The sequence below is a fragment of the Sciurus carolinensis genome, chromosome 14 (genome assembly GCF_902686445.1).
Source record: "Sciurus carolinensis chromosome 14, mSciCar1.2, whole genome shotgun sequence".
NCBI lineage: Eukaryota > Metazoa > Chordata > Mammalia > Rodentia > Sciuridae > Sciurus > Sciurus carolinensis.
This window is the reverse complement of record NC_062226.1, coordinates 63,439,158-63,465,981: the sequence shown is the minus strand read 5'-3', so window position 1 is coordinate 63,465,981 and position 26,824 is coordinate 63,439,158. Positions and strand designations below refer to the sequence as shown.

Sequence of the window (26,824 nt, the reverse complement as noted above, 5' to 3'; positions counted from 1 at the left end):
TTCAACTTTTGCCTTAGTAGTAGCACATTCTTGTAGTCCAACCTGAGGCTGAGGCAAGATGATAGCAAGCCAGCCTCAGAATTTAGCAAGAACCTGTCTGAGACTGGGGCTGTAGCTCAGTGGTAGAATGCCCCTTGGGTTCAATCAAATGTATTAAATAATATATTTAAATAAAAGTCCAATGTTGGAGCCTTGTCCCTGTGTCACTCCCAACAGACTACAGTGTATCTTCTCCATATAAATATCTGAAAGAAGGCAGACTGCACTTGGGTCCACTTCCTATTGAATGGTAGTAGAAAACATGTTAATCTACCTGATAGAGATCCCCTACTATTCAGTTTTCTTCCTCTATCCCTCTGTTACTGGGAGTTCTAGACCTGTGGTAGATGTCCTGCTTCTGACTTCAGGTGCCTTTGTCTTGTGTTCACCAAGACCCACGTATCACAAGGTGTGACACACAGGGTTTCTCTAATGAGACTGCAGGAAAGGGAATCAGTCCCTCAGGGGATGCGGCCTAGGCAAGTAAACACCAATGCAGTTGACACAGTCAGCTTCCGAGAACTTACGAGTGGGAATGCTGCCACCTCTCTGGAATATGGCCGATCCCAGTGGGAGGATGTGACACAGGTCAAGGAGTGTGGAGACATCTGTGAGAGACAAGGATGACAGTCAGAGCAATGCCTGCCTTCTGCACTACACCTCAATCATTCTGCTTCTGCTGGACGCCCATAGGGGAGAGCTGTCTTTCAATTTGGGGGACAGGAAATTTTTTGACGAGATATTTCAGATATTAGACGGGTAGGTAATACTCATATACCACCCAGCAAAGTCGCATGAACATTTTGTCATACTTGCTTTACCTTCTAAAATAAGACATTACATAGTTAAAGCTGTAACTTCCCTCTGCTTCTCACGGCTTATGCTCCTCCCCAGTGATAATCACTTTCCTGAATGTGGGTTTGATCAGTCTCATGTTTTTACTACACATTAACAAACAGCACATAGCATAATTTGGCACATTTTTAAACATATCAACCTATGAGAAGCATTCTCCACCTGTTTCTGTAACTCAGTATTATGTTCTTTGAGATATCTATTACCATTTTTTAAAATAGCCTAAATCCTGGAAGAATCAATATCCAGGGAGAAAAAAGAAATGATAGTAAAAATATATTCCTCATATTTAGCAAGGGCCTGCCTTCTCCTAGGCAGTGGCCCCTACACACCAACTTGCCTTAGGTTGTTTTCTGGCTTATAGTCATAAAGACACCACATAGATAGCCCTCATGGTATATTCAATTCATGGTCCTCCAGCCCAATATCTGAACCTAACCAAAACTTAAGACTCTAACCAGATAGAAAATTAACATGTTGTGGAAGAGGCAGGGTAATGCCTAACAAGCTTTTCTCCAACATGGGTCATATACACTGCAAAACATCCAGGCCAGATCAAATGTTCTCAGAGGCCACTGTTCCAATACAAGAACACATGTTTATACAGTTCAGAAGTAAATGCATAAATTCTATTTATGCTATAAATCTGACTATAATGCAGAGACTTAGAAGGATAAGAATGCTTCAAGTCCTTCAGCCTCCACCCACTCCTTTGGCAATCAGTTGGATACGTGTAGGTATGTAGCTGCCACCGCCACATTATATCCGAGTAATCATTTTGTTCAAGAAGATTTAAACTGCTAAGAAATGACTACATCTTCTCAGAAGAATTGTCTTATTCTAGGCAAGAATATCTTCAGATGAGAGTTCAGGAGTTGCCAGCATACTGTCCAGACACCATTTCCTACTCGGTGGGACATCTGAATAAAGTACCAGCACCTATGCACCTTCAGTGGATTGACCCTTGGGTCAATGCGGCCCTCTTCAATGTCAGCAATTTCCTGCCGAATGTTGATCATGGCATCACAGAATCTGTCCAGTTCTGCCTTATCTTCTGACTCAGTGGGCTCAACCATGAGGGTTCCTGCCACAGGCCAGGACATGGTAGGGGCATGAAATCCTGCAAAGGGAGATAGAAGAACTTGCCTCACTTACTTTGGTCTCCCCTTATAATTTACCCTAAGGAAATCATCAAATAAATTTGTGCGCACATACGTGCAACTATAAATGTATAGTCATACATACTGCACATATACATGTATACACACGCATATATACATGGAGATTCATCTTAGCATGGTTACCAAAAACTTAGGATATAAGCTAATCACCAGCAATAGGAATTGGCTGAGTCCATTTTATAGGACACCCATACAATAACTGAAAACATTCAAAAATATATAAATTCATATTTGTTAAATTGGGTAAACCTTCAAAATTAAGTGTAAAAAGCAAGTTACTTATATCCCACTTTGGTAGAAAAACAACAAAAAAGACAAATACTAAACATTAACAGAGGTTATCACCAGGTCTCACTTTGAGTGTGTTTTAGGCTTTTTTATTTTTTTTATTTTTGCAGGGCTGGGGATTTGAACTCAGGGCCTTGTGCTTGCAAGGCAAGCACTCTACCAACTGAGCTATATCTCCAGCCCCTGTTTTAGGCTCTCTGAGCATACTGTCCAGACACCATTTCCTACTCGGTGGGACATGTGAATAAAGTACCAGCACCTATGCACCTTCGGTGGATTGACCCACCTATGCACCTTCAGTGGATTGAGGGTATAGGTCAGTGATAGAGCATGTGCTTAGTATTCAATGGTCATAGATTAATAACCAGCATGCATGTGCATGCACACACACACACAGCACAAAAAACAAATACCTTTCTACAATGATCATACCTTACTAAAAATTAAGAGAAATAAAAATATGACCTATGCAAATTTAAGTAATGAGGTAATAGACATTAAGGAGCCTAAATATTGTCCCCATTTTATAAATGAGGAAACTAAGGCTTGGTTAGTACCGAGAAAGCATAAACACAGCATGCGGTATTCTCTTTCTAAACTTTTTTAAGTGGATTTTTTTATAACTATTTAATTTGGATTTGTATGTGGTGATGAGGATTGAACCCAGTACCTCATGCAGGTTAGGCAAGTGCTCCACTACTGAGCCACAATCCCAGCCCTATTTCCAAATGTTTTCATATGTAAGATGAATCAACAAGAAATGTGATCAAAAGATTTCCTGAACAGGGGCTGGAGTTGTAGCTCAGTGATACAGCGCTTGCCTGGCACATTGTGACTCCCTGGGTCACATGTGATACTCAGCACCACATATAAATAAATAAAACTTTAAAAAATCCATTGATAACTTAAAAAAAAATTTTCCTGAACAAAAGCAAAATTTTTACATTTTTCTGTGAAAAAAAAAAAATTTAGGGGTGGTGCTAGTGATTGAACCCACAGCCACGTGCATAATCCCTGTGCACTCTTCCACTGAGCTACATCCTCAGCCCCTCTGTGAGACTTTTAAAAGATGAAGAGTAACTCCCAGGGGGCTGGGGAGATAGCTCAGTCTGTAAAGTGCTTGCCTTGCAAGCACAAGGCCCTGGGTTCGATCACCAGCACTCAAAAAAAAAAAAAAGAGTAACTCCCAGGTTGATAACACCTGTCAGCTAATCTTATCCCACAGTTCAGTGGTTCTCAAATTCTGGCATGCATTATGATGTGGAGTGTTGTAGTCATATCTGCATACCATAAGGAATTATGTCCCCAACATCTTATTATAAAAATTTTCAAACATACAAATAATTTGAAAGCACTGTAGGTGAGCACCCAAATACCTATCACCTAGTTTCTATAATGATGTTTGCTTTATCACATTCATCCAGCTTATTTTTGATGCATTTCAAAGCACATTGCAATCATCAGTATACTTAGCTCTTAACTACTTCAGTATGCATATCATTAACTAAAATTCAATATTTAGTCACACATTTTTGAGAAAATCTTCAACAAAATGCACAGTCTTATCTGTACCTTTGATGAGTTTTAACAAATCCCTACACTTATGTCATCCAACAGTAGAGGACTATGTATTTTTTAACCATAATCTGATTTCATTGAAGTCTGCCCTCAATTCACTGTGTGAGAAAATTCAGTCCAACATTTTTAGTGGTCTGTATATCTAGAACTATCAGAGATGTTTTAGGAGCACATTTCTGGATCTAGACGCTGGTTCAGGAAGTCCAGGTAGGAGCTGAATATTAACTCCAGGCAGATTCTGAAAATGAGCCTGATAATTAGTTTGGCCTAAGACTTAAGACAGTGAGTACATGTAAAATATACAGATTAAATCCAGATTCAGTAGGTATGGCTAAGAGAGAACCTATGTTGTTAATTTCTTTTTTCTTTTTCACTTAGCTATTCATTCCAACTCATTTTCTTTCCAACTCTCATTTATTAAAACATGTGCTGAGTGCCTACTATGTGCCAGGTACCTGGGCTTTGGACAAGTGTGGAAATTCTATCAAACATCAAAATAGTATCAAAGTTGGGAGAGAAAGTATGACTTGGACACAGTGAGTTGTGATATCAGTTGCTACCTCCCACCTACCCTTTTCTCTGTCAGTGCAGTGTAATTGGGTGTGGTAATGTAAACAATGCATCTAAGCATTGAAAATCTTCACCGCAACTGGCCATTGCTCAATTCCTGGCTGGGTGGGTGAGTCAGAAGGACAGAGTTCTACTGTCAGGTAATGGGAGCTATGATGGCTAATTTCACTGATAACAACTTTCTCTGGCTTTTCCATTATCAGTGTAATTCTGCATAATATTATTCATTCAAGAGAGGAGTTAATCACACATGCAGAGCTCCCATTATGATGTAATAGCAAGATATTAAAATTCAGATGGAACTCCACATCCCTCCAAAGGCAAGGTTCTCCTCACCTTACTTAGCCTTTCTGTGAGTTGAAGGATCCTTGATATTATTCGTAGTTTCACTAAGAAAATGTTATTATACTGAGGTATGTGGCAAATGAACTCCTACAAATACAGATATAAAGGTACCTATGCCTCTCAAAATACTTTGGAGAAAGTTGAGTTTTTGAGAAAACAACATGCACCTATTTCTTCATCTCCAGAAGCAGCTGCAATGGCTATGCCTTGACCGAGGTGGTTGTATAACTCCAGAGCCATGTGTCTCTTATCACTCCTACAGGTCACCCGTCCACTTCCTTCCCCGTTCCACCAGCGTACCTTTTCATGGACCCCATATTTACTAGGAATGGGAGAGGGGCAGGAGTTTATCAGAAACACAGGAAAGAAACAGCAATCCTTTTCTTTGGGATTTGACATTTTAACTATCAAGATTCCTTTTCTTGGCTCTGATGCATCCAGGATGCATTTTTTAATGTCTTTCCAAGGGCTGGAGTGTAGTCATAGAGGAAAAATTTTTCACTATTAAAGGCTGCCAATAACCCTAGATTCCATTTGTCCCACAAATCAGTTTAGGTAGTGGTGCCTGAATATTCCATTTGTGCTTTGAAGAAGTGGTCTGTAGCCATAAGGGAGGTCTGCATGAATGTCAGAGCTACTTACCCTAAGTTCACTTACCATAATCTTGGAGCCTCTTGGCCACATCCACAGCATCAATATTTGCAGATTTTTTGAAGGGTCTTGTGTCCAGAATAAACTCATGAGCCACAAAACCTATTCAGGAAAAAAAAAAAAAAAAAAAAAACTGCTTCACTTCAAGATTAGCCTCAGTTTGTTTTACCCAAACAAATAATTCAGCTCTTTATGCATATTAGTGAGGACCAAGAAGCTATGAGTATTTTGTAAGTTTATAGCTGGCAATGAAGCCTTCATTTACTCTCTTACATGTGTATCTGATTTCACTACACACCCATGAGCCTGATCACAGCTGATGGGAAGTGGGAGGCATTACTGGAGCATTCAGCAGGTGGTGTATGGAGATGAGATTATTTCTACTCTGAGGACCTAAAATCTATGTGCAACAATTAAATATAACATTGTAGTACTGCTCCTTTCACACAAAATATTTCTAGAGCCAAAGATCCATGTAGATGTTAGCAACTTTACCCTAAACATCAACTAAGTTTCTTCTGTGTGTGTGTGTGTATTAAACATATGTCCATAGAACACATACAGAATTTTATGTAATTCTTCAAAAGAGCTTTGAGTGTTCGCATGCAGACCAAGAATTAGACATAGGTGCTGTCAAACAGTATGCTAAAGTGGCAATGAAGCCGTGAGGCAAAGTCTGCGGCAGTTCGCTTTGTTCTAATTTGTACACAGATGAGCTTCTGACCACCCCTCCGTTGTCAATTAAAAAAAAAAAAAAAAAAAAGTGAGTCAGCATTTGATAACAAAACATTTCTGGGGGCTTCCCAAATTCTACAGTTGACCAACTGGTGAGTCTCTCTTAAGGGAAGTTTCTAATCATGAGACAATAACATATTCAACTTGCTTTCCAGACTCTCAGCAAATAGTGGATCCACTTACAAATGAGCAGAGCAGACAAAACTTCCCAAGCCTGTCAAGAACAGCTCCAGTCACTAACAACCCCTGCAGATGGTCTGTGAACTGTTCTGCATCTTATATAATGAAGAAACATGAAAGGATTGGTTTTGTTTGGGGGAAAAAAAAGTATGAGAACCCAAGACACTAAAACTGTACATCTTTACAATACACTTTCTAACAATAGTGAATTGGTAAAGAGTGTAATTCAAAAATAGAAAGTTCTATGCATGAGTAGGTAAACTTGGGAAAAGTGCTAAAAAGCAATAGCCAGTAGAATCCTCAAGGAGAAAACCATGAGAATACTTAAGACCTTATCAACTGTTAATTTCAATGACCTGCTATACTATCCCACTATTGGAGCTCAGTGCCAACCTTTGCCCTTTCTTTGAACCTCTGGCTGCCAATAGGTCATGGTACTATGGCAAAGACAGAAGGCTAATGGAAGCTCACTGCTCTGAAGGACATGCAGACAGCAGGAAGGCAGTGATGCAGTCAGGGGGAGAGGAATCGCTCTTGTTGGCAGGCTGAGAGGAGAGTCTTCCAAGCAAAGGCTCTGTAATAGCTGAAAGGCACCATCAAGCCAAGCCCAACCCAGCATGGCTAATACCAAGACTTCATCTGCAGAGGCCCCACCACAGCCAAGTGGTTTGGGAAGAGCTCCATTTTTATAAAATGAGGTTCAGATGTTATTGTGTAAATCCATATTCTATTGCATTCAAACGGAACTTCAGCATGTCTTTCTCTACATGAGCCCTGAGAAGGATGAAATTTAAACTTGGTGGTCATCAGAGGCCAGGTAGCAAGATATTCATCTTTGCAACTTTTAGGAGAAAGAAACCTCCTATAGCATTTGGTTGAGTCAGGACAATCTGAAGTAGAAATCGCATAAACTGATTAGTGCAAGTTTTAATTTTTACCAAGTAGCTTTTTTTAGCTGTGCCCAACTAACTAGAGCTTAAGTGTGAAAAGATAGTAAAGCAAAGGAACATGAAAGAGAGAAGAAAAGTGGATGATGGAAAAAGCAAAAGAAAAGTGGCTTAACTGTTGGTTCCACCTTCCCTCATTCCAATCATCTTGCAAAGCTGAAAACAACATGGGAATATGCTGTGGGAAAGTAGGGCTTCCAAAGACCCTTCTTAAGGGCAGCAACTGAACCCTGATTACCCCATGTCCTCAAAGACTGCCTAGGAGCTGGGCATGGTGGTACACATCTGTAATCCTCTAAGGAAGGATGATCATAAGTTTGAGACCAGCCTCAGCAACTTAGCGAGGCCCTAAGCAGTTTAGACCCTATCTCAAAAATTTTTTAAATAAATACATAAAAAGGGTTTGGGCATGTAGCTCAGTGGTAAAGCATCCCTGGGTTTAATTCCCAGTACCCTGCCCCTGAAAAAGAGGCTGCCTAGGAATACCGGGTCTAGGCAATTATTCTGTAAAACTTGGGTAGGCAATCAAAGCTCCTTCAAGTTCTTCAGTGGTAATTCAGGAACCATGACCAACAGAATCTAAACTTCTGACTGATTTCCTGAAAATGTGGCCAGATACACTGGGCCCCTGGTCTCAGCAGGGTCAGTTTGGACTGGGGATATAAGGGCCTAGGCCCTAGGGCCTCTGCCCATTTACAAAGCAGGAGCCATCTGGACAAGAATTTGCAGGCAGAGTTAGGTCTGCCTAGATAGCTTATAAGAAACTAACACAATAAGTCACTGGTATAAAGAAGTCATTTCCTGCTCATAGGACCTCTATTCAGCTCACATAGGGAGCTGAGGACCTCTCCCAAGATCAAAAACCTGCAAAATGTCTAAAATGCTTCCTTTAAAAATGTATCATTTTACCTAAGGTAACTCCTTTCTTTTCTCATCCTAACAGAACACATACCACTGCTCCTCCAACCTCACCCTTGCCAATTCTTGCTTGTTACTTCCTTGTTTCAAAAACCATAAGATTCGGACAGTTTAGCTGATATTCAAATTTTGCAAAGAAATAGCTCATATGAAGGCAAGCCTGGAGTTCATTAAAGCAATTGCCTCATAGTCAAACGCAATTCCAAAGTCTTCCTTAGAGCTGGTAAACATGATTAAGATGAATGGCAGTCTTCTAATATTGCCATTAGATGTTTTAGAATACAATGTGTTTATTAGGATGTTTCTATTTGGCGCCCTAGGGAAGTACAGTGCTGACCCAAGTGTAACAAATTGTGTAACGAATGTGTTTACCAGACCAAATATGAGATAATTTTTGGTTTCATAAACTTTGGTATTGGGTAATAAATGTACCAATCTATTTCTGTTTGGAATGAGAAATACTATTTGTTATTTAATTCTGGGGTAAAATGTCAAAACAAATGGAAATTTCATCTATCTTTTTGAACCACACATCCCCCAGGACAGTGAGCAAGTTGCAGGGGGAGGGAGGAGGATATGGATAGTTCCTTCTTTTTTTTTTTTTAATTATTTTTATATATTTCAGTTGTTAATGAAACTTTATTTTATTCATTTATTTATATGCAGTGCTGAGACTCAAGCCCAGTGCCTCACACATGCTAGGCAAGCGCTCCATCACTGAGCCACAACCCTAGCCCCCATGAGAGTCCCTTCTTAAAGCCAGCATTTAATTGCTAAGCACATGGTAGTACCTGTCCCCTCTCCCCCAGAGCGCCAACCACCCCACACAGTTTAAATTGCATTCATTCTTGTCTAAGTAACTAAATGTTGCATTGCACAACTTTGTGAACATGTTAAAAATCATTGAATAGTAGTACACTTTAAATGGGTAAATTGTTTAGTATAATAGGTGAATTCTATCTCAATAAAGCAGTCAAATAAATATTAAAAGTTAAAAAAAAAATAAAGAAGCAATTAGGCAAAAAATAAGTCTTATAAATTAAAGCAATGAGGTCATTTTTCATCCATCAGACTGGCAAAGGTATTTCATTTTTTTACTTTACTGTTTTTAACCTGATGCTCTGTCCTCACTAGGCCCTGATGTGATGGTCACTCTCATATGCTATTAGCATAAAATAAATTGCCACAAAGTCTCTGGGGGGAAATTGAGGACTTAGGTATCAAGAGCTTAATGCATTCTTATCCTCTGAGATGACAATTTCTCTTCTATGACTCTAACCTAAGGAAATAATCAGAAATTAAAAAAAAAAAAAATCTAAGTGAAGGATTCTCACTGAGTGTTGTTTTAAATACAAAGAACTGATAAGAAAACTAAAGAATTGGTTAAATAATGGCACATCCACACAACAGTCAGCATAGCCAATGCCAAAGAATATTTCATGCCATGAAAAATACTCATAAGACAAAGTTTAAAAATAATGTAAAAAAGTGTATTTTTAATTGTGTCAACATAGCCAATGTCAAAGAATATTTAATGCCATGGGAAAATACTCCTGATATAAGATGAAGTTTAAAAATAGGATTAAAAACTATATTTTAGCTGGGTGGGGTAGCACATGCCTGTAATCCCAGAGGCTTAGGAAGCTGAGTCAGGAGGACCTCGAGTTCAAAGCCAGCCTCAGCAACTTAGCAAGGCCCTAAACAACTGAATGAGACCCTGCCTCTAAATAAAAATATAAAAAAGGGGCTGGGGATGTGGCTCAGTGTTTAAGTGTCCCTGGGTTCAATCCCTGCTACCAAAAAACAACAACCAAACAAAAAAAACCCTGCATTTTAAAGACAATCTCACTGTATAAAACAAAGATTAAAAGGAACACAGCAAAATATTAATAGTTGGCTCTGCCTAATTGATGGAGGTATGGACCATTTAATTTTTCTTCCTCATGCTTTTTTATTTTCTAAAATGTCCATGTTGAATAATATACATTATTTATATAACCAGACAAAATATTTATGCTAATCCTTAAAGCAAATACCCAACAAGCAGGATACATATCACACAGGAGCTAAATTTGAATTAATTAGTAGCTCTAGCAGCTTCTTTAGCACTCACCTCAGAAGCATCTTCTCATGTTGCTTAGAAACATATGGCCTACACATGGTCTTTTCCACTCTCTGGGGAGCATTCCTAACCAGAGCTTCTGGATATTTACTTCTTTCCTATTTTCAAACTCCCGAACCAGCCCTTTGGATACATATTTATAAGGTGAGACCAGACTTTAAATTTAAGATCACAGATGTAGATGTGCACTCTGCCTGGCTGGAGAAATCAAGAGCCCAGGAGGGGCCTGGTTGCTGTTGCCCAGGTCTGGCCCACTGGTGCCTGACTTCTCTCTGCTGGTCTCAGTGTCTGCTCTGCTTTCATTCCAGGGCCACAACCAGCCTTCCAAAGGGCTACTTGGAAGCCTTTCCCATTCAAGAGACTCTATTCCCCCATCTATTATTTTATTGTAGCTTCACTCTTGCTTCATCGACTTTCCCCTGGCAGCTTAAAATTTAAAAAGTTTCCTATTTAAAAAGAATACATAACTATATAACTACATAACTTTCATACTGAAACACCTTAACTTCTACCAAACTTCTAAACCATGAAAGCTTCTCCCTTCTTCTTCCCAATCCTGCGTTAACACCTCGATCCATTTCCATTTCTATCTGGTATGTGCCTCATCATTTGCCCAAACTACTTTTAAAGGTTACCAAAGGCTTCTTAATTTTTGAAGTCAAAGGTTCTTTTTTAAAACTCATATTATAAGATTTATCAATTACACCTCAATAAAGCTATAGAAAAATATGAATTCATGAAATAAAATCAGCTCCTCACTCTCTATAGTCTTCCTTTCCTTGTCATACAACATCATACCCACTTATCTGTTGACTACATGTGACAGGCCAGGTATGGGTGCTGGAAAAATGGAGCACACAGTCTCCACCCTGTGGAGGTGTTTTGCTGCCATTTCTTAATACTCCTTCCTCGGGTTTCTTTCCAAGACTCTGCTCTTAGACTCTGTGGTCATGGCCAATGTCTAAATGTCTACCTGGCTCTTAGTTCCATCACCTCCCATCACTTCTAGGGTGACTTTGTTCCCCAACTCATCAGTCCCTCTGTTGTAAGCCTATAAGGTTTACCTAAAATTCCTCTTCATACTCAACTAATCAGTAATTACATTCAACTGATTCTGCTTCTAAAGGGCAGGTCTATTCCTTGCCACTGTCTTAATGATTTTAATAGTCTCTTAATGAATCCTATATAGCAACCCTCTTCCCCCTACCTTCTACTCAGCCGCCCAGGTAACTCCTTTCTCTCTGGCTTGCTCCTGTAACTATTCACCCAGGATCTCACCTGCTGCTTTCCTTCCAGGATCATTTCAACTAGCTCCTGCCAGAAGGCTCTCTCTACTGTTCCACTCTGCCTTTCTCAATCTGAATGGCTCCATTCTTTGGGAGCATCCCGATAGTAACCAGCTCATAGTATTTATGTACACACATCTCTCAGTGGTGTGTGTGCCTTGTTGAAATGGGCTGTATAGATTCAGTGCCTAGGATAGCCTTCTTATAGTAATACTATTAACTAAACCAAAGTTATTTTCAAGAACTCTATATTTGCTGGGCATGGTGGTGCATGCCTGTAATCCCAGTGCTCAGGAGGCTGAGGCAGGAGGATCATGAGTTCAAAGCTAGTCTCAGTAATTTAGCAAGGCTCTAAGCAACTCAGCAAGACCCTGTCTCTAAATAAAATATAAAAAGGGGTCTAGGGGTGTTGCTCAGTGGTTAAACATCCCTGGATTCAATCCCTCAAAACAAAAACCAAACAAACAAACAAAAAAACCCAACTCTACACTTTTCTCTAGTATGTGCTAGGAAACAGAACTCTCCCTCCCACATCGCAAGTCAACTTAGTTGGGCCAAGGAAAAAAAAAGGGTGATGATAGTCTCAAGTTGACACTTACCTCTTGCACCCCTGAAAAGGACTCTATAGTGTTTTTCTAATCGTTTTGCCATGTAGTTGGCATTTAATATAGCAATTTCTGTGGCCTGTTTAAGGCCCTTGCCTCCCATCATCTGCAACAAAGAGAAAAAAAAGCAATCATTGAACAGGTAAACCCACCCATCTAGATACTAATCAGACAGCCCCAGATAAACCTCACCCAAAAAAGATGTCAGCCTACCATAATCTTAATCTCTGGATTAAGGATGAATGGAAAACCCTAAGGAGGATATCTGTCAGTCTTTTCTGAGCCTGAAATAATTTTTGGTTTTCTCCTTTAAGCATTAATTTTACTTCACCAACCCCCAAAACCCATACTGGGGATTGAACTCAAGGGCACTTTACTACTGAGTTACATCCCCAGTTCTTTTGTTTTTTATTTTGAGACATGGTCTTTCTAAGTTGCTGTAGGTCTCACCAAGTTGCTAAGGCTGGCCTTGAACGTGCAATCCTCCTGCCTCAGACTCCTGAGTTGCTGAGATTATAGGCATATGATATTGAACAGCTACATTTTTTTATTATAGTAATAAAATCTACAAAGTTGATGCTACTGTGTTATCTCAAGAGAAAAAATAACTTTAGGTACAGATATTTTTGGGGTAGTTTTTTGTTTATTTGATTACTAAGAATTTAAGATATTTTGATAATTGTCAGGAATTTCATGAGATCTTGGTCAAAATCTCCACTGAACCAATTTTGTACAGTTTGTTTTCCTATTGTCCACAGAGAAGGCCATTTATGTTTAACAAGTACCAGGTTCAATCTTACTCTATACTAGCGGTTAATAAGTCCTTGTGATCATATAAGGAAATGTCATCACTAGCAAAGAGCTTAAAATCAAGACTGACAAATTTTCAAGACTCTAAGTTTTCATTGCCTACTTTCTTCCCCAAGGGCCTCCTATATGATGGAGGCTCAACATATATTACATACATAACTAATATAAAGTAAATTAAAAAATCACCAAAGAAAGCAACAAGGAGTATCAAAATCCAAAGTAAGGAGAGGACATATGTTCCCAGGTTAGTCTAAGAAAGATAACCCTGGAGTACAAGTTAGAATTTGACTGGGAACAATAATGGGCAGAATTTGGTTAGGCAAAGAGAAAGGGGGAGGCACTCCAAGTGAGAAGAAAGACAAAATCCAAAGTGTAGAAGAAGGCACATGCCTGTCATCTGGGAGTCACTGTAGGACAAGGTGGATTGTGACTACATTTTCTAAGTCTCAAAGCTTCCCTAAGAAGGATGGCCTTGGTTCAGCTGCCTTTCCACATCCATCTCAGAGTCACCAAGCATCTTTCTGAAAATGCTGATGGTTCCAGACCAACCCTATATATGCTGTCCCTGGGATGGAGCCAAGGCACATGGCGTATGCTGGTGAGAACCAGTGGTAAAGACAGTAGGAAGCAGGAGAGGCTGGTGAGTCTAGTGATCCTGTGGGAGTGTCCAAGGACCACAGCAGGGAGAGGAGAGACTCCTGCTAGAGTCTAGGGGATAAACAACAACAGCCTGAAATAGGAGAAAGCCCCAGGTCAGAGGACTAGCTTAAACACTACTTTATTTATTTAGTGTTTAAACTGAGACTCTGTCTGGTATTCCAGGCATATGGCCAAACCAGCCGCAGAACATTTATTTTCTATATGTGGGAAATCATCTCCAACCCAAATATGTCCATACAAATAACCCAGATTTAAAGAATCCAAGGATCAAAGGGAAATGGGAATTTGACTCAGTTTGCAAAGAAACGGACCTTTATTCTGATTGTTTTTGTTACGACTCTTTGCAAAATAACTTGAGTATCATTTCTAAAAACACATTCTAGTCTCTGAGGTGCAGAACTGTTCCGGCTTCCAAGAAACTTTTCATTAAGAATCGTAAATGCCACACTGTTCATGAATAACAGCCACCCTACAGAGTCATCTGGCATGATCTGCTTAGCTGAGTTTGGGATATTGTTCCACCAGCAGCCACCCTTCCTTTAATGAGGGCCACTGGTTTGGGGAAGTTGCTCTAATTAGCAGCTTACACAACATTCCTATCCACAGGCTTGACAGTCAGGAGGTGGGCAGGCCTATTTGAACACAAGCTGTATAAAATAAACTCTGGCCCCAGTGTATTTTGGAGAAAGACAAAAGAAGGAAGCCTGGTCTCTGACAACGTCTAATTACCCCTGAAAACGCAGCTCCACAAGCCCTAAAGGGCAAAGAGCTTTTGAAAACATTACATAAGCAAATTTCTGCTACTTTTTCATCTTTTTTTTTTTTTTTTTAAATTTTTATTTTTACAGACTGCATTTTGATTCATCTCATCCTCCAGGTCACCAAGAAATATAAAGTGAAGTGAGATTTGTTCCTAAAATGTGTCCCAGGATCTCAACAAAGTGTAATAATTAGTATGTGCACTTGTAAGAGGCTGCCTAAATCTTACAGGAAACCAAATGACGTGGCCAGAACAGCCACATGACTCATGGAACTTAACTGTGTCTGGAAAAATATATCTGGATCATCAGTTTCTCTAGGAGAACCCAAAGCAAACATCATAATGAAGAAGAGACGAAGTTTAGCAGATCTCTTCAGGAAGACTTCTCCCACCTAAGCATCAGCAGTGTCACTGAACAACAGCTCGCATCATGAATTTCTTCGATTTTAACTCAAGAAGGAAGTATGCAGTCTCCCGTTCCCCACCCACACATATCCTCAAAGTCTCACCTTAATATAAGCCCAGGAAATGGGCAAGATGGAACTGGAGCCCCATGGAGCTGCGCTGACGGTCCCCACAGGCCAGGCGTCCTCATTTGGCTTTACTGAAATGATGGGATGATTGGGCAGAAAGGGGACAAGATGCTTCTTCCTGTATTTTTTTTTTTTTTAAAGATGTAAAAAAGATCCAGTTGAACCAAACAGGCAAGTTCCTCCTGGGAAGGCCTATTCTTAGTGGAGGAACTTAACTGTGGAAGGGACCTGAAATCTGCTAAGAGGCTGATGGCTGGGAAGGAAGGCATCGAGGAAGAAAGAGTTCCTTCTTTCCTCCTCTGCCAGCCATCAGAGTCCCAGCAGCTCACCATGTAGAGGAGATTCAACAGGGGTAGCATGTAGAGCCATGGGCTCAAGATGTGGAACACCCCAGTTCTAGTCCTGCAGCCCTCCCTCCCAGCCCCCTACACACACACACACACACACACACACACACACACACACACAATCTATGAGGCATAGGAGAGTGCTGAGGAGATGCCCCAGGGCCTGCCTCTTGGAAGTCAGTACATAAACCACCACACACACACACACACACACACACACACACACACACAAACTGCTGAGGCACTGGGGATCACCCACTAACTATAATAACACTAATCAAAGACTTTTAAAAGCAAGAGAGTCACGATCCCCTCAATCCTGAAAACTGTCCCCTCTGGCACATTTGTGGAATATGGAAGAAGTTCCCAGAATGGGCTGCTGTCACCACAGTATAAAAGCTGACAAGGATTCTTTCAGTCTTATTGTGACTTCATCCAATTGTTTCCATCTATAAGGGTTGTTTTCCCCTTTCTTATCTCAGATGTAATAAGAATTCACACTATAAATTTTTCAATGCCTTTCCTCCCCTTCACTTTCGATATAACCATTTGTTGATTAGAAAAATAAAAGAGAAACAAAAACTTTCTTGAAATCTAGATTTAAGTCTGAAAGTTACTTCCAAGTACCAATATTCCAACTCTAACTCCTAATATTCAAGTAACGTCTCTCATTCCTTCCTCTGTTAACAAACCTACTACTCACTGGCTCAGTGAAGCCACACACTGTCTTTGGACACACCCCAGAAGCTCTCCTTTCTCTGGTCCTCGCCCAGCCCCTACATACAAAGGCATCCTTGACACTTGAAGACCTTGATGGGAAAATTAGTGCGTTTGGGGCCATTCTGTCTCCAGAGCCAACCTGAAACCAGTGGCCCGGAACTCACACTCCAATGGGCCCCATGCCAGGGCCACCTCCTCCATGGGGAATGCAGAAGGTCTTGTGAAGATTTAGGTGCGAGACATCAGACCCAAAGTCTCCAGGACGACAGATTCCCACCTGCCACAAAGGGAAAGAGCCAGAGGTAAATATCAAGAGCTTGGCAGGGCCCTCTGCAGCAAAGTCCATGATCTTTTGGTGCTGCCTCTCCCCATGAGGAAAGGCAGGTAGAGCAAGCCACATCCACAGTGTTCACAAAAATGTCCTTCATACTGGCCTAATTCTGCTGTTGAAACCTGGCATCCTACAGAGTAGCTGTGGTATCTATGGAAACAGCAGCTGACCATTGAGCCCAACTGAGATTTAAAAATACAGATTTGAATAAACAGTATATTTTTAATTATCTGCTCCAAAAGAAGAAGGGAGAAGTGTCATTAAACCAAGAAAAGATAGGACCTCCTTATTATTAAAGTCGGCGACCTTTCCCCCAGCTGTTCTGCCTCTTCTGCTTGTTCAGATCTAGGTACTAGGCACAATACCAAATGCCCCTTCAGGCACACTGACGGAAGGGCCCAGAGGGCCACCAAAGATGATTCTGAACTGAGGGAGAGGGAATGAAGCTGCCGTTCTCCTGAGATGATCCAGATACAGGCCTTGACATCCAACAGGTATTTCTGCCCCTTTGGCATTAGAGCCAAGTTTGATTGTGGTCAAAGATAATTTGCTCTATGCTATTCAAGCAGAAGACAATTCCTGGACTCTACCTATGAAAGGAATCACAGAAAGTAAAGCATAAGGAGGGAAGGAAGGAGAAACACTAAGAAGTTGAGAAGACTCTCAAGGAGATTGTGACAATCTTCTCTTTAGTGGCTCCCGGCAGATTTCCTAGGAGGTTCACATTACACAGCCCCTCAGCCCCTCAGGTAGTCAGGATATACCCTTGGGCTGCTGTTTTACAGCGGACAAGTAGAAACCTGCTCAAGTGGTTTGTCCAAGGCCACGGGAGGTCAGCATGCCACAATGTGGGTCTAAATTCCTTCAGCCAAGGAATTGGGAGGCATGGGCAGGAAGCACTGCCAGAGGGGTGGTACCCCCTGATAATCAGGAAATTCAGCTCACCCCAACTTCCTTTCAGTCTTTACACCTCCTCCCCAGGGACCCCCATCATTTCTTCCAGCATCTATAATCCCAGTGAAATTAGGGTGCTCCATGGGAAGCTGGCAACAAAGAATTTCAGCCTCAGTGCTGAATTTAGAGTCATTTTTTTTTTTTTATGTTCTTGCTATACTAGGGATTGAACCCAGGATACCTTACCATTGTGCCCTATCTCCAGTCCTTTTTATTTCTTGACACAGGCTCTCACTACACTGTCGAGGCTGACCTTGAACTTGTGACCCTACTGCCTCAGCCTCCTGAGTCACTGAGACCACCCAGCTGAGTGTTATCTTTTAAGAGGTCCCTCAAAAAGCCAGAGGGGAACTTTTTTTTTTTTGGGGGGGGGTATCCATTTTTTCAGGGGAAATAAGAGAATTCTCTGAGGGTTCCCACCTGAGCATTCATATTTGCCCCGTCAAGATAGACCTGCCCTCCATGTTGGTGGATCAGAGCACACACATCACTGATGTTCTCTTCAAACACCCCATTGGTGGATGGGTAGGTGATCATGATGGCAGCCAGGTTCTCCTTGTGTTTATCCACCTGTGGGGGAGAAGAAGGCAGAGGGAAACAAAGGGAGGAAAGGTTTCTTCCTTGGCTAAACCCTTGCTTCCTAAAAGATTAATTAATGAAAGATGAAGTCTTAGTCTTTGCATTCATGGCACTGTATCAAAGTACAATAATGGCAATAAAAGATAAACAGCCATTATCCCCCTCATGAATCTTCTCAAGAAATATCAAGATCCTTTCAGGCTAGGACTCTATGTATAGTCAACACCTAAAAGACTGTTTAGGCTGGGGACAGGGGCACCTGTCCATTATCCCAGGGACTCAGGAGGCTGAGGCAGGAGGTTCACAAGTTTGAGGACAGCCTCAGCAACGTAACAAGATCCTGTCTCAAAATAAAAAGGGTTTGGGGTATAGCTCAGTAGTAGAGCACTTGACTAGCATGCACAAGACCTTTTCAATCCCCAACACAGTGAGGGTGGGGGACTATTCAGAAGATTTGTTGATATTTTGGGCCTAACTCTCTAAGGTGGTTTTAATTGATTCCTATCAATAACTATTTTGGGCTACTTTGGTTCTAGACATGTCTATTCTCACAGTTAATCTCTGCTCATCTTGCCACACCCATCCCTACTCCTTTTCCCTCATATTCTCTTGAAATTAGAAAACCCATAAGAAGCATTACTGATTTGATAAAAATTTCCTTTTTGCAGAAGGCAAGTATATATAAAAGACTAGTTACTGGTGTTGTCTGGTTTTTTGCTTTTTAGATTTTTTTTTTTTTTTTTTTCTAGACAGGAAGTCAGAGCAGGGGCATGTGGAAATGGGAGAAAAATAAAGTCATATCCTATATTGGAGAGATTTGATAATTATAACGACTGGCCCAAAATATTTGTTGGAAAAAATTCCATCAGGCGATGGAAGAGTAGGGGTGAATGGAAGAGATGAGTAGTGCCATGAATTTGCAGCTTCCCTCTGAAAGAGGAGTTACATGAGGTTCCCAGTCTCGATGCCTAATAACCCTGACAAAATCACATTGCTATTCCACGGATTTCCTTCCCGCTTAACATGCAGCCTCCAGTCCACTGGTGGAAAGCAGATATGGTTGCTAAGCAACCTCTTCCTGGAGGTTGGGAGGTTGAGAGTGGGGGTTGGTGTTGGAGGAAACAGGGTGGATTGCTGCCTGGAATTCAGCACAGTATGGCTGGAACATTCACAAACATTTGCAAAATCTATATTTGTGTTTTAATTCCCAACACGAAAACTGTGTGGCACTGACTGCCAGCTGTGATTATTAGTGCAGGAAGATGATGAAGTAAAGAGAAGGGAAGGTCAGTCATAAGAAACGGGCAGATCCTGCAAGGGGTGCTCTTCCTACCATGAATAATTCATTCAGTGTCTTTCTCAGGCATGATTAGAAGATGAGGATTTCAGTTTAAAGGACCTTCATCCAGTTGGTGAAGGGAGGGGTAGAGTAGACACGGTAAAAAACACGACTGCTGTGTTTTCTTTTTCTTTTTTCTTACAGAGACTGTTAGGTTTCTGACTTTACACCATTTTCCCTCAGACCCATTCAAAGGAGGAACTGTAGTAGTTTCATTAGAATGCAAGCGAAAGGGGTTGGAGTTGTGGTTCAGTGGTAGAGCACTTGCCTAGCACGTGTGAGGCACTGGGTTTGATCCTCAGCACCACATATAAATAAATGAATAAAATAAAGGTCCATCGACATCTAAAAATATTTAAAAAAAAAAAAAAAAAAAAAAAAAGAATGCAAGAGAAAATAATGTTTACATAGTCTATCAAGTCCCTGCTCCCCACCCACCTCCTCTTCCCAACCCAAACCTGTCCCATCTGTCAGGGGGAAGATGAGTACCATGTCCTTGAGGTGAGAAGCATCGATATTCCCATATTTATCCACCTCTACAGGCTGAATCTTCATGCCTGCCATGTGGGCACTTGCTGGATTGGTACCATGTGCTGATTTCGGAATGAGGCAAACCTTGAAAATGGAAAGGAAGCAAGAAAGAGGGAAAAAAAATAATCACAGGCTATTAATAATGACAGAAAAGTCCCACAACACACTTGTAGCACAAATTAGATACCATATGCTTTTATTTAAGCTGAACTTGAGTGCCTTAAAATCTGCTACAATTTAATTTTTAACTGTTAGAACAAAACAATGTCTAAACAGTTTCCATTTGAATCCTCAAATACTGTTCCCTAAAGATGTTTAAAATATCTCCCCTCATTTTGGCCATTAAAAATAGGCCTGTACTTATTCTAACCTGGCCTTAGTCAAAATATATAGAAAGCACCTTATAAGAACATGACATTGGAGTTAAACTCTAGGACTCAAATGTCCACAGCTGCTTCAGTGTCCCTCTGGGCTTATCCAGGACAGATGATAATAACAGATGCAACCCAGGGCCTCCCAGTGACAACACACCAGTTATGCCAACATTTCATGGATGCTTACTCTACAACCAATTGTTAGCTACCATAAGAATCAAACTAAGGATGAAAAGCAATCAGCACCTGCCCTATGCTCACATGACTTGCCCACTGACAACACTGGCGTATGTAGCATGTCTACAGTCCGATGTACAACAGGAAATTGAAAAAATGGGGTGAAATTTCAAGTTAGGGAAATCAAAGGAAACTTCCTCAAGAAGGAACTAGTCCTGCCAATGCCTTGACTGTAAGCTCAGTGAAACTAATTTCAGATATCCAGCCTCTATAATTAATAAATGCATGTTGTCTTAAGCCATAGAATCTATAGTAATTTGTTAGAGCAGCCATCGTAACTCTTGAGAGCTACTAAATTACAGATTAAATATGTGCTGGACTTTTGGTTGGTTGGTTGTTCTGCAGTGTTAGGGACTGAACTCAGGGCCTCACACCTGCTAAGCTGGTGATTTACCACTGAGTGCCACTCCCAGCCCAGTCTTGAATTTTTAGGGATGGTGGATGGAGGTGAAATGTTAGAATTCCCAGATTCAAATCATTTTTTCATGTCCTCCAAGCCATCATACAAATGCAGGCAAGCACACACGCTCTTACAGATCTAATGGTGCACCACGAAAGGAAAGTACATCACAAAGTTTTCCTCAGCAGAAAGCAACAATGAAAAGCAATGATTACTCTAAAACTAATATTCCTTTTTTTTTTTTTTTAATCCCAGAATCAAGATTGTAACCCCTTTTTAGAGAAAGGGACATTATAAAAATGGGCTTATGAAGGGAAAACTTAGCTTCCAGCTATTTTCTCAAAAACAGCCAAGTAGTCTATTTCAGAACACACACACACACACACAGAACTTTAACCAAAGGCAAAATGGAATTACTTTGTCACTCTTCTGCTGATAGAAGGCTCATGCCCCTTTTGAAGGGCTATTGGTCAGATGCAGGTTATGCTCTATTGGCCACAAACACTTTTCTTGTTTAAATGCTTCCCTTTGGTAGCTAACTTTTTTCCTTTAATTTCTCAGACCAAAGCTAGAGTCACTGTCCTCTCTCACAAGGCATTTTTATTCTATGAAACGATCATGAATAAAGAATTCCTCAGGGAAGAATACTGATAAAGGAAGGAAAAGGAGAATATTACCAATGAATATAAAATATTCATAGAAGGCCAAAATTAAGGATTCCCACCAGGAAAGTTCTGATGTAACAAAAGCATTCCAGCTGAAAATGCCAACCATCCCAAGTCATCTGCAAGTCCTGATCCTTGGAACCTGTGGGCATTACATACTATGACAAAAAGGACTCTGCAGATGTGAGCAAGTTTAGGCAGGATCTTAAGATGGGGAGGTTATTCTGGAATTCTGGTTGTGTCCACATCAGAGAGAGACTGGATTACAGAGGAAGGAGATGTGACATTTGAAGCCGGAGAGTGCAGATGGCCTCCAGAAACCAGGAGAGGCAAGAAAACAGATCCCCCACCCTCCACATTCCACCAGAAGGAACCTGTGACCGTAAACCTGGTGAATCTAATTTCAGACTTAGTCTGGCCTCTGGAAGTAAGAAAATAAATGTGTGCTATCTTAAGCCACCATAATTTGTTATAGCAGCCATAGGAAACCAATACCTATTCTGGTATAAAGAATAGAGGAAAAAGAATTTTTCAGTGGTTTTATCAATGGCTCATTTATATGTTGCTGTTGGACATTTTTTGTTTTCCACACAAATAAGTTGAGTTGAAGGAACTTTATGACAATGTTAATTTTCCCTTACTTGAAAAATCAGCATCATGAGGGACCTGAAAGTAAAAGAACCCAGATTTGATGTTTTAATTTATCCAAAGTGAATCCAGCTTTTGGTGCATTTACACCCATTTAAGTGAGGCTGTTTTCCTAACTTCCAAGGAGCTGGGCACGGATCTTCCTCAAAGACTCGCTGAAGGAGAGAATCAAGGAGACGTGCTGCTGCACAGGGGGGCTGATGTTTTACCATAGATAAAACCCACCGACTAAAGGCTGCAGGCAGTTGGGTAGAGAAAGAAATTCTTAAATACGTGTATTTGGGGAGCTCAATATTTGCCCTTCTTATAGGCAACTCAGTCTCTAATCAGCCAACAAGTTAATATTTAACTAGCAAGTTGAGATGTTAATTATAAGCTGTTTGGGATAGTGCTTGGCACGTGGTAATCGCTATATAAATATTTGTTAGGTAGGGCTGGGGAGATAGCTCAGTGGGTAGAGGGCTTGCCTCACAAGCACGAGGCCCTGGGTTCAATCCCCAGCACTACCAAAAAAAAAAGTATTTGTTAGATAAATTTGTATTTTCCCAAATTAAACTGGTAAATCAAGAATGCAGGCATTCCATTTCAGGAACCTCTGAAATTTAACCCAAGAGCAAATGTGAAAATAACTTCAGAGCTTAAAGGAGAGAATCATCAGGAACCAAGGCGGTTCTATAGCACATGATTTTTCCACACTCCTTTTCCAAACAGAAGGATCTTATTTTACTAGATTCCATTAGAGCCTATTGTGTGGGAGCAGCTGCCTCAGACATCGCTGATGTGGAAAAATCTTCCCTGATTACTTGAATAATAAATCATTTTCTTTTTTTTTTTTTTTTAAAGTAGGATTTAATTAAAATCTTTAATCTAAAAGGATGCCAATATTTCCAGGGTCATAATTTTTATATTTCTATAAGTTCAATAACCCGGTGGTCTTTCCTGCCTCTCCCTTTTCCCCCTGTCCCTGAAGTGCAGAATCCCATTCCTCTCCATCCTTCGGACTGCAATGCCCCCTCACAACACTTCATTGAGAGCAGTATAGACATGACGTCAGGAGAAACGTCACACACAAGGAGATGGGGAGCCATGCGGGGATGGGAAAGCACAGACAGAGGAACAGGAGCCAGGAAGAATCACTGAGCCACCGAAGAATGCTGCCCAGGCCAAATCACAAGATTGCTCATCCTCCTTGACCCTTCTGGCTTGAGCTCCAGCCTCTACAACTTCACAGCTACTTCTTGGTGTCAGACTGGAGAAATGGGAACACATCAAGGGGTAGGTAGCCTCAGAGCAGAAAGAACCTGGATTCTAGCTGGCCCTTCTACAAACACTGCCAACACGAAGCTCGGTGGCCTGACAGGTAATGGGAAAGCAATGTGGGATCATATAGGATCCCCAGCACCTTCTAGAGAAAGAGGGTAATGACCAGGAGCTTCAGGGAATACCTAAGCCACTTGGGAACCATGAAGGAAAAACAGGAAAGTGGCATCTGGCATCCTCTCATGGGACAACCTGAGATCCAAAGTTTCCTTTCTGATTCTATAAAAGTGCTGAGCCTCTGAGGCACTTACAAGTCTAAACTAACCCTTCCTTAGAAAGTTTAGAATTCAAAACCATGAGAAAACCTCAGTGAATAAACCCAAGTTGGAAGGTCAGGGTCTGTGTCTGCCGGGCTCTCCCTTGATCTCTCTCTGTCTGGCACAAGCTCCCTGCACATGGCCAGGATTCAACAGTTTATTGAATTCATGAATGGCTTGTTTTTCAAAGATCTTTAAAAATCAATTATATCCTTCGACAAGTACAAAGGCCTGGGAAGACATGCCTGTGAAATCAGGATGGATAAGTAAAGGAAGGAAAGAGAAAATCTTTCTTCTTTTCCCTTTTTGAAGAAGAAGTGAAATGGTTTCAAATATCTTCAATGCAAGCCAGGCAGCTGGCCAAAACAATCTTCCAGTTTTAATAAGAACTAAAATTGGGCCTTCACCCACCCCATACCAGTTACTTGGGCAGCTAGAACCACCTTGCACCTTTTTCTCAAACTCTTCCGGGAAAGGCAAGGGTTTTGCCCTGCTCCAGCCCACTACCTAATGCTCCTCTAAGAAAACCAATTCCACAGCTCAGTAGAAACCCTAGCATAGCTCTGGCCACCAAAACAAAGGAACCAGGAACACGGGCCACCTTCAGCTTCAACTTGAGACCTGAAATGGATCAAAAAGCCTTGCCACTGGGGATTAGTGATGCCTATTAACACCTGCTGGTCCCCAAAGGGTCCCCAAGAGCCATTTGGATCCTCGAGACTGGACTCTCATACCCAAAGCAAATAATGAAGCAGAAACATGAGCTCAGTTCCATGTCTTTTTTTGTTGCTTAGAGATGAGAGTCATCTAGTGGGGAATTTATTTACTCAATAAATATTTTTTGAGCATACATATGATGAGAACTGTGCTTAGGCACAGTAGGGGTTATAGAAGAATTAAAGTGTGGTCTCTGCACTTTGTCCAGGCCCAGGGCCTGGACTGAGCCAAGAAGAGGAGGCTTGCAATGGCAACATTCCTGCCCACTTCCTTCCTTTGCTCCCTAGAGAGGGCAGTTCTGCGGCCAACTGGCTGACTCTTACATTCTGGGTCTGAGCAAAAACCTTTTATCTCTGAATGTTTTCCCTCAATATGGCCTTGGAGGCCAGGATCCGAATGGCCCATTCACAGAAATTTGTTCCTTGATTATATGTTCCTCATCTGCTTCCAAGAAAGCTTAGAGGGAGTAACCCACAGAACAATAGGGACCCTAAGAGCTGGGCCCACTGCCACCCCAAGTGAGCAAGTCCCACCTGTCCACCCTCACCGTTCTGTGCCTCTCTCCTTTCCGGTCTAAGTATGCTCGGATAGTGGCCAGTCCAGCATATTCCCCCTGGGCTCCGCTGCAAAGACAAGAAGAAAAGGATCAGGGCTTTGATCTTCTCGCTTTTATTGACTTGTTCAATATTTATTGGGTGCCGGCCACATGTTCACCAGTGTGTGAAACTTTGTCACTTTCCCAGACACAGAGGAAAGCTCACCTAGGATCTCGGCATGAGCCAAAAGGTCTGGAACAACCAATACAACAGCATTTGGTCTATGCACTAAAGTGCATCCACTCCTAACCAAAGATGGAACTTTCCACTCAGGACCACGGACTGAAAAAAAACTTTTTTATTGTGGAAAATTTCAAAATGATATGGAAATAAACTAAAAAATTAAGGAACCACCATATAGCTATCACTCAGCCTTAACAGGTATCAGTTTATGGTAAATCTCATTCCCAACTACCCTCACTTAACCCCCTTCATGCTGAGCTAAGTCATTTGAAGCAAACCTCAGACATCATCTTTTATCAGCTCACACTTCAATATAAATCTATCAAAGGAAAGCTTTTTAAAAAAAAAATATAACTACAACAATATTATCACACCTAAGATACTGAACTAATTTCTTAACATTATCAAATATTGATTCAGGGACCAGGATGTCCCCAAGGGAACTTTGCACTTTTAATGTGGCACCATTCCTGTAAGTCTTGGGGTCTCTGCTCTCCCAAGACCCACGTGCGGATGGCTGCCACACTCATCTCCACATCCTTGCAGGCATCTCTTTCAGAACAGTGACTAACATTCCAGTGAGCAGCGCTGAGTCAACTATAGACTGTTATTTAATGTTCTTAGTACCCCGTAGGAAGGAAAGGGAAATGAGTAAGAGCTTTTTTAGTGCCATTCAAAATGCACATGTCCTCCGTTGCGCACTATTTTACACATGAAGAAACTAATGTCAAAGTGTTACCCACCCAAAGAGCCGACAGTGACAAATGGAAACTTCCTGTGGGGACAGCTCGTCTCAAGGAGCCATGTGCTTTCTTTGCAATCAGAGCTGCTTCTTATGTTGGTTCCCCGAGGATTGAGAATCACGAGAACAAATGCTGATATTTCTTCACAGACATTCATCTGCTTGATTGAACTAGGAGGTTCAGTGAAAAGCTAGGGTTGCGGGGAAGGAGGGGAAGGAGAGGAGGAGGAGGAGAAAAAGCCTATCTCACAAGACCTGAGACCCAACTCTTTGCTCCCTGCACTGAATCAGCCTCACCATTCTCAACCGTCTTCCAGGGAGAAAGGCATAGACTATTCTCCTGTTTTCCTGGCTTCTGAAAAACAAGTGCTAGCCCACTTAATGCTTTTTACTTTAAGAAATGAAAAAATGTACATGCCACACTTCAACAAGCCACTCACATTGCTAGTTACTTAGTCTCCCCTTGCCTGTGTCCTTATCTGTAAAGTGGGGATAACAACCGCACCTACCTCATAGGGTAGATGTGATACATAGATAATACATGTAAAGCGCTAGTCTGACTGATCTTACCCATTCTTCGAATAGTTCTAACTTTTTACAAAGCATTTTCCAAATTCACCAATCCAGTTTTTTGCAAGCACCTACAAACCCCAGGGCATCCTGTAGCCTGCCTACACTGGTGTCTTCTAACATGCTCCAGCCACCCAGGTGTCCTACCGACCTTGAAATATATCAAGTCAATTCCTTGTACTGGTAAAGTTCCTCCTTTAGATCCTTTTGGGTCTAACTTCTTTTCAATATTCAGGCCTTAGCTTAAGTGC

General features: G+C 41.2%; 1 protein-coding gene across 4 annotated transcripts in view; it reads right to left on the bottom strand.

Annotated features, from left to right (window-relative positions):
* Nucleotides 1-26,824, bottom strand: part of Gldc (glycine decarboxylase) — a 95,382-nt gene that overhangs the window by 5,830 nt on the left and 62,728 nt on the right. For 3 of the 4 annotated variants that reach the window (XM_047525447.1, XM_047525445.1, XM_047525446.1), the window contains exons 16-24: nt 25,030-25,105; nt 19,823-19,948; nt 17,836-17,985; nt 16,295-16,407; nt 15,040-15,181; nt 12,295-12,406; nt 5,514-5,609; nt 1,842-2,014; nt 567-647 (exon numbers count right to left, since the gene is read on the bottom strand). In XM_047525447.1, the coding sequence (XP_047381403.1) occupies nt 567-647; nt 1,842-2,014; nt 5,514-5,609; nt 12,295-12,406; nt 15,040-15,181; nt 16,295-16,407; nt 17,836-17,985; nt 19,823-19,948; nt 25,030-25,105 (1,069 nt within the window). Of the gene's footprint in view, nt 1-566; nt 648-1,833; nt 2,015-5,513; nt 5,610-12,294; nt 12,407-15,039; nt 15,182-16,294; nt 16,408-17,835; nt 17,986-19,822; nt 19,949-25,029; nt 25,106-26,824 lie in introns of all 4 variants that reach the window. The other variant, XR_007105031.1, reaches the window with a different exon arrangement.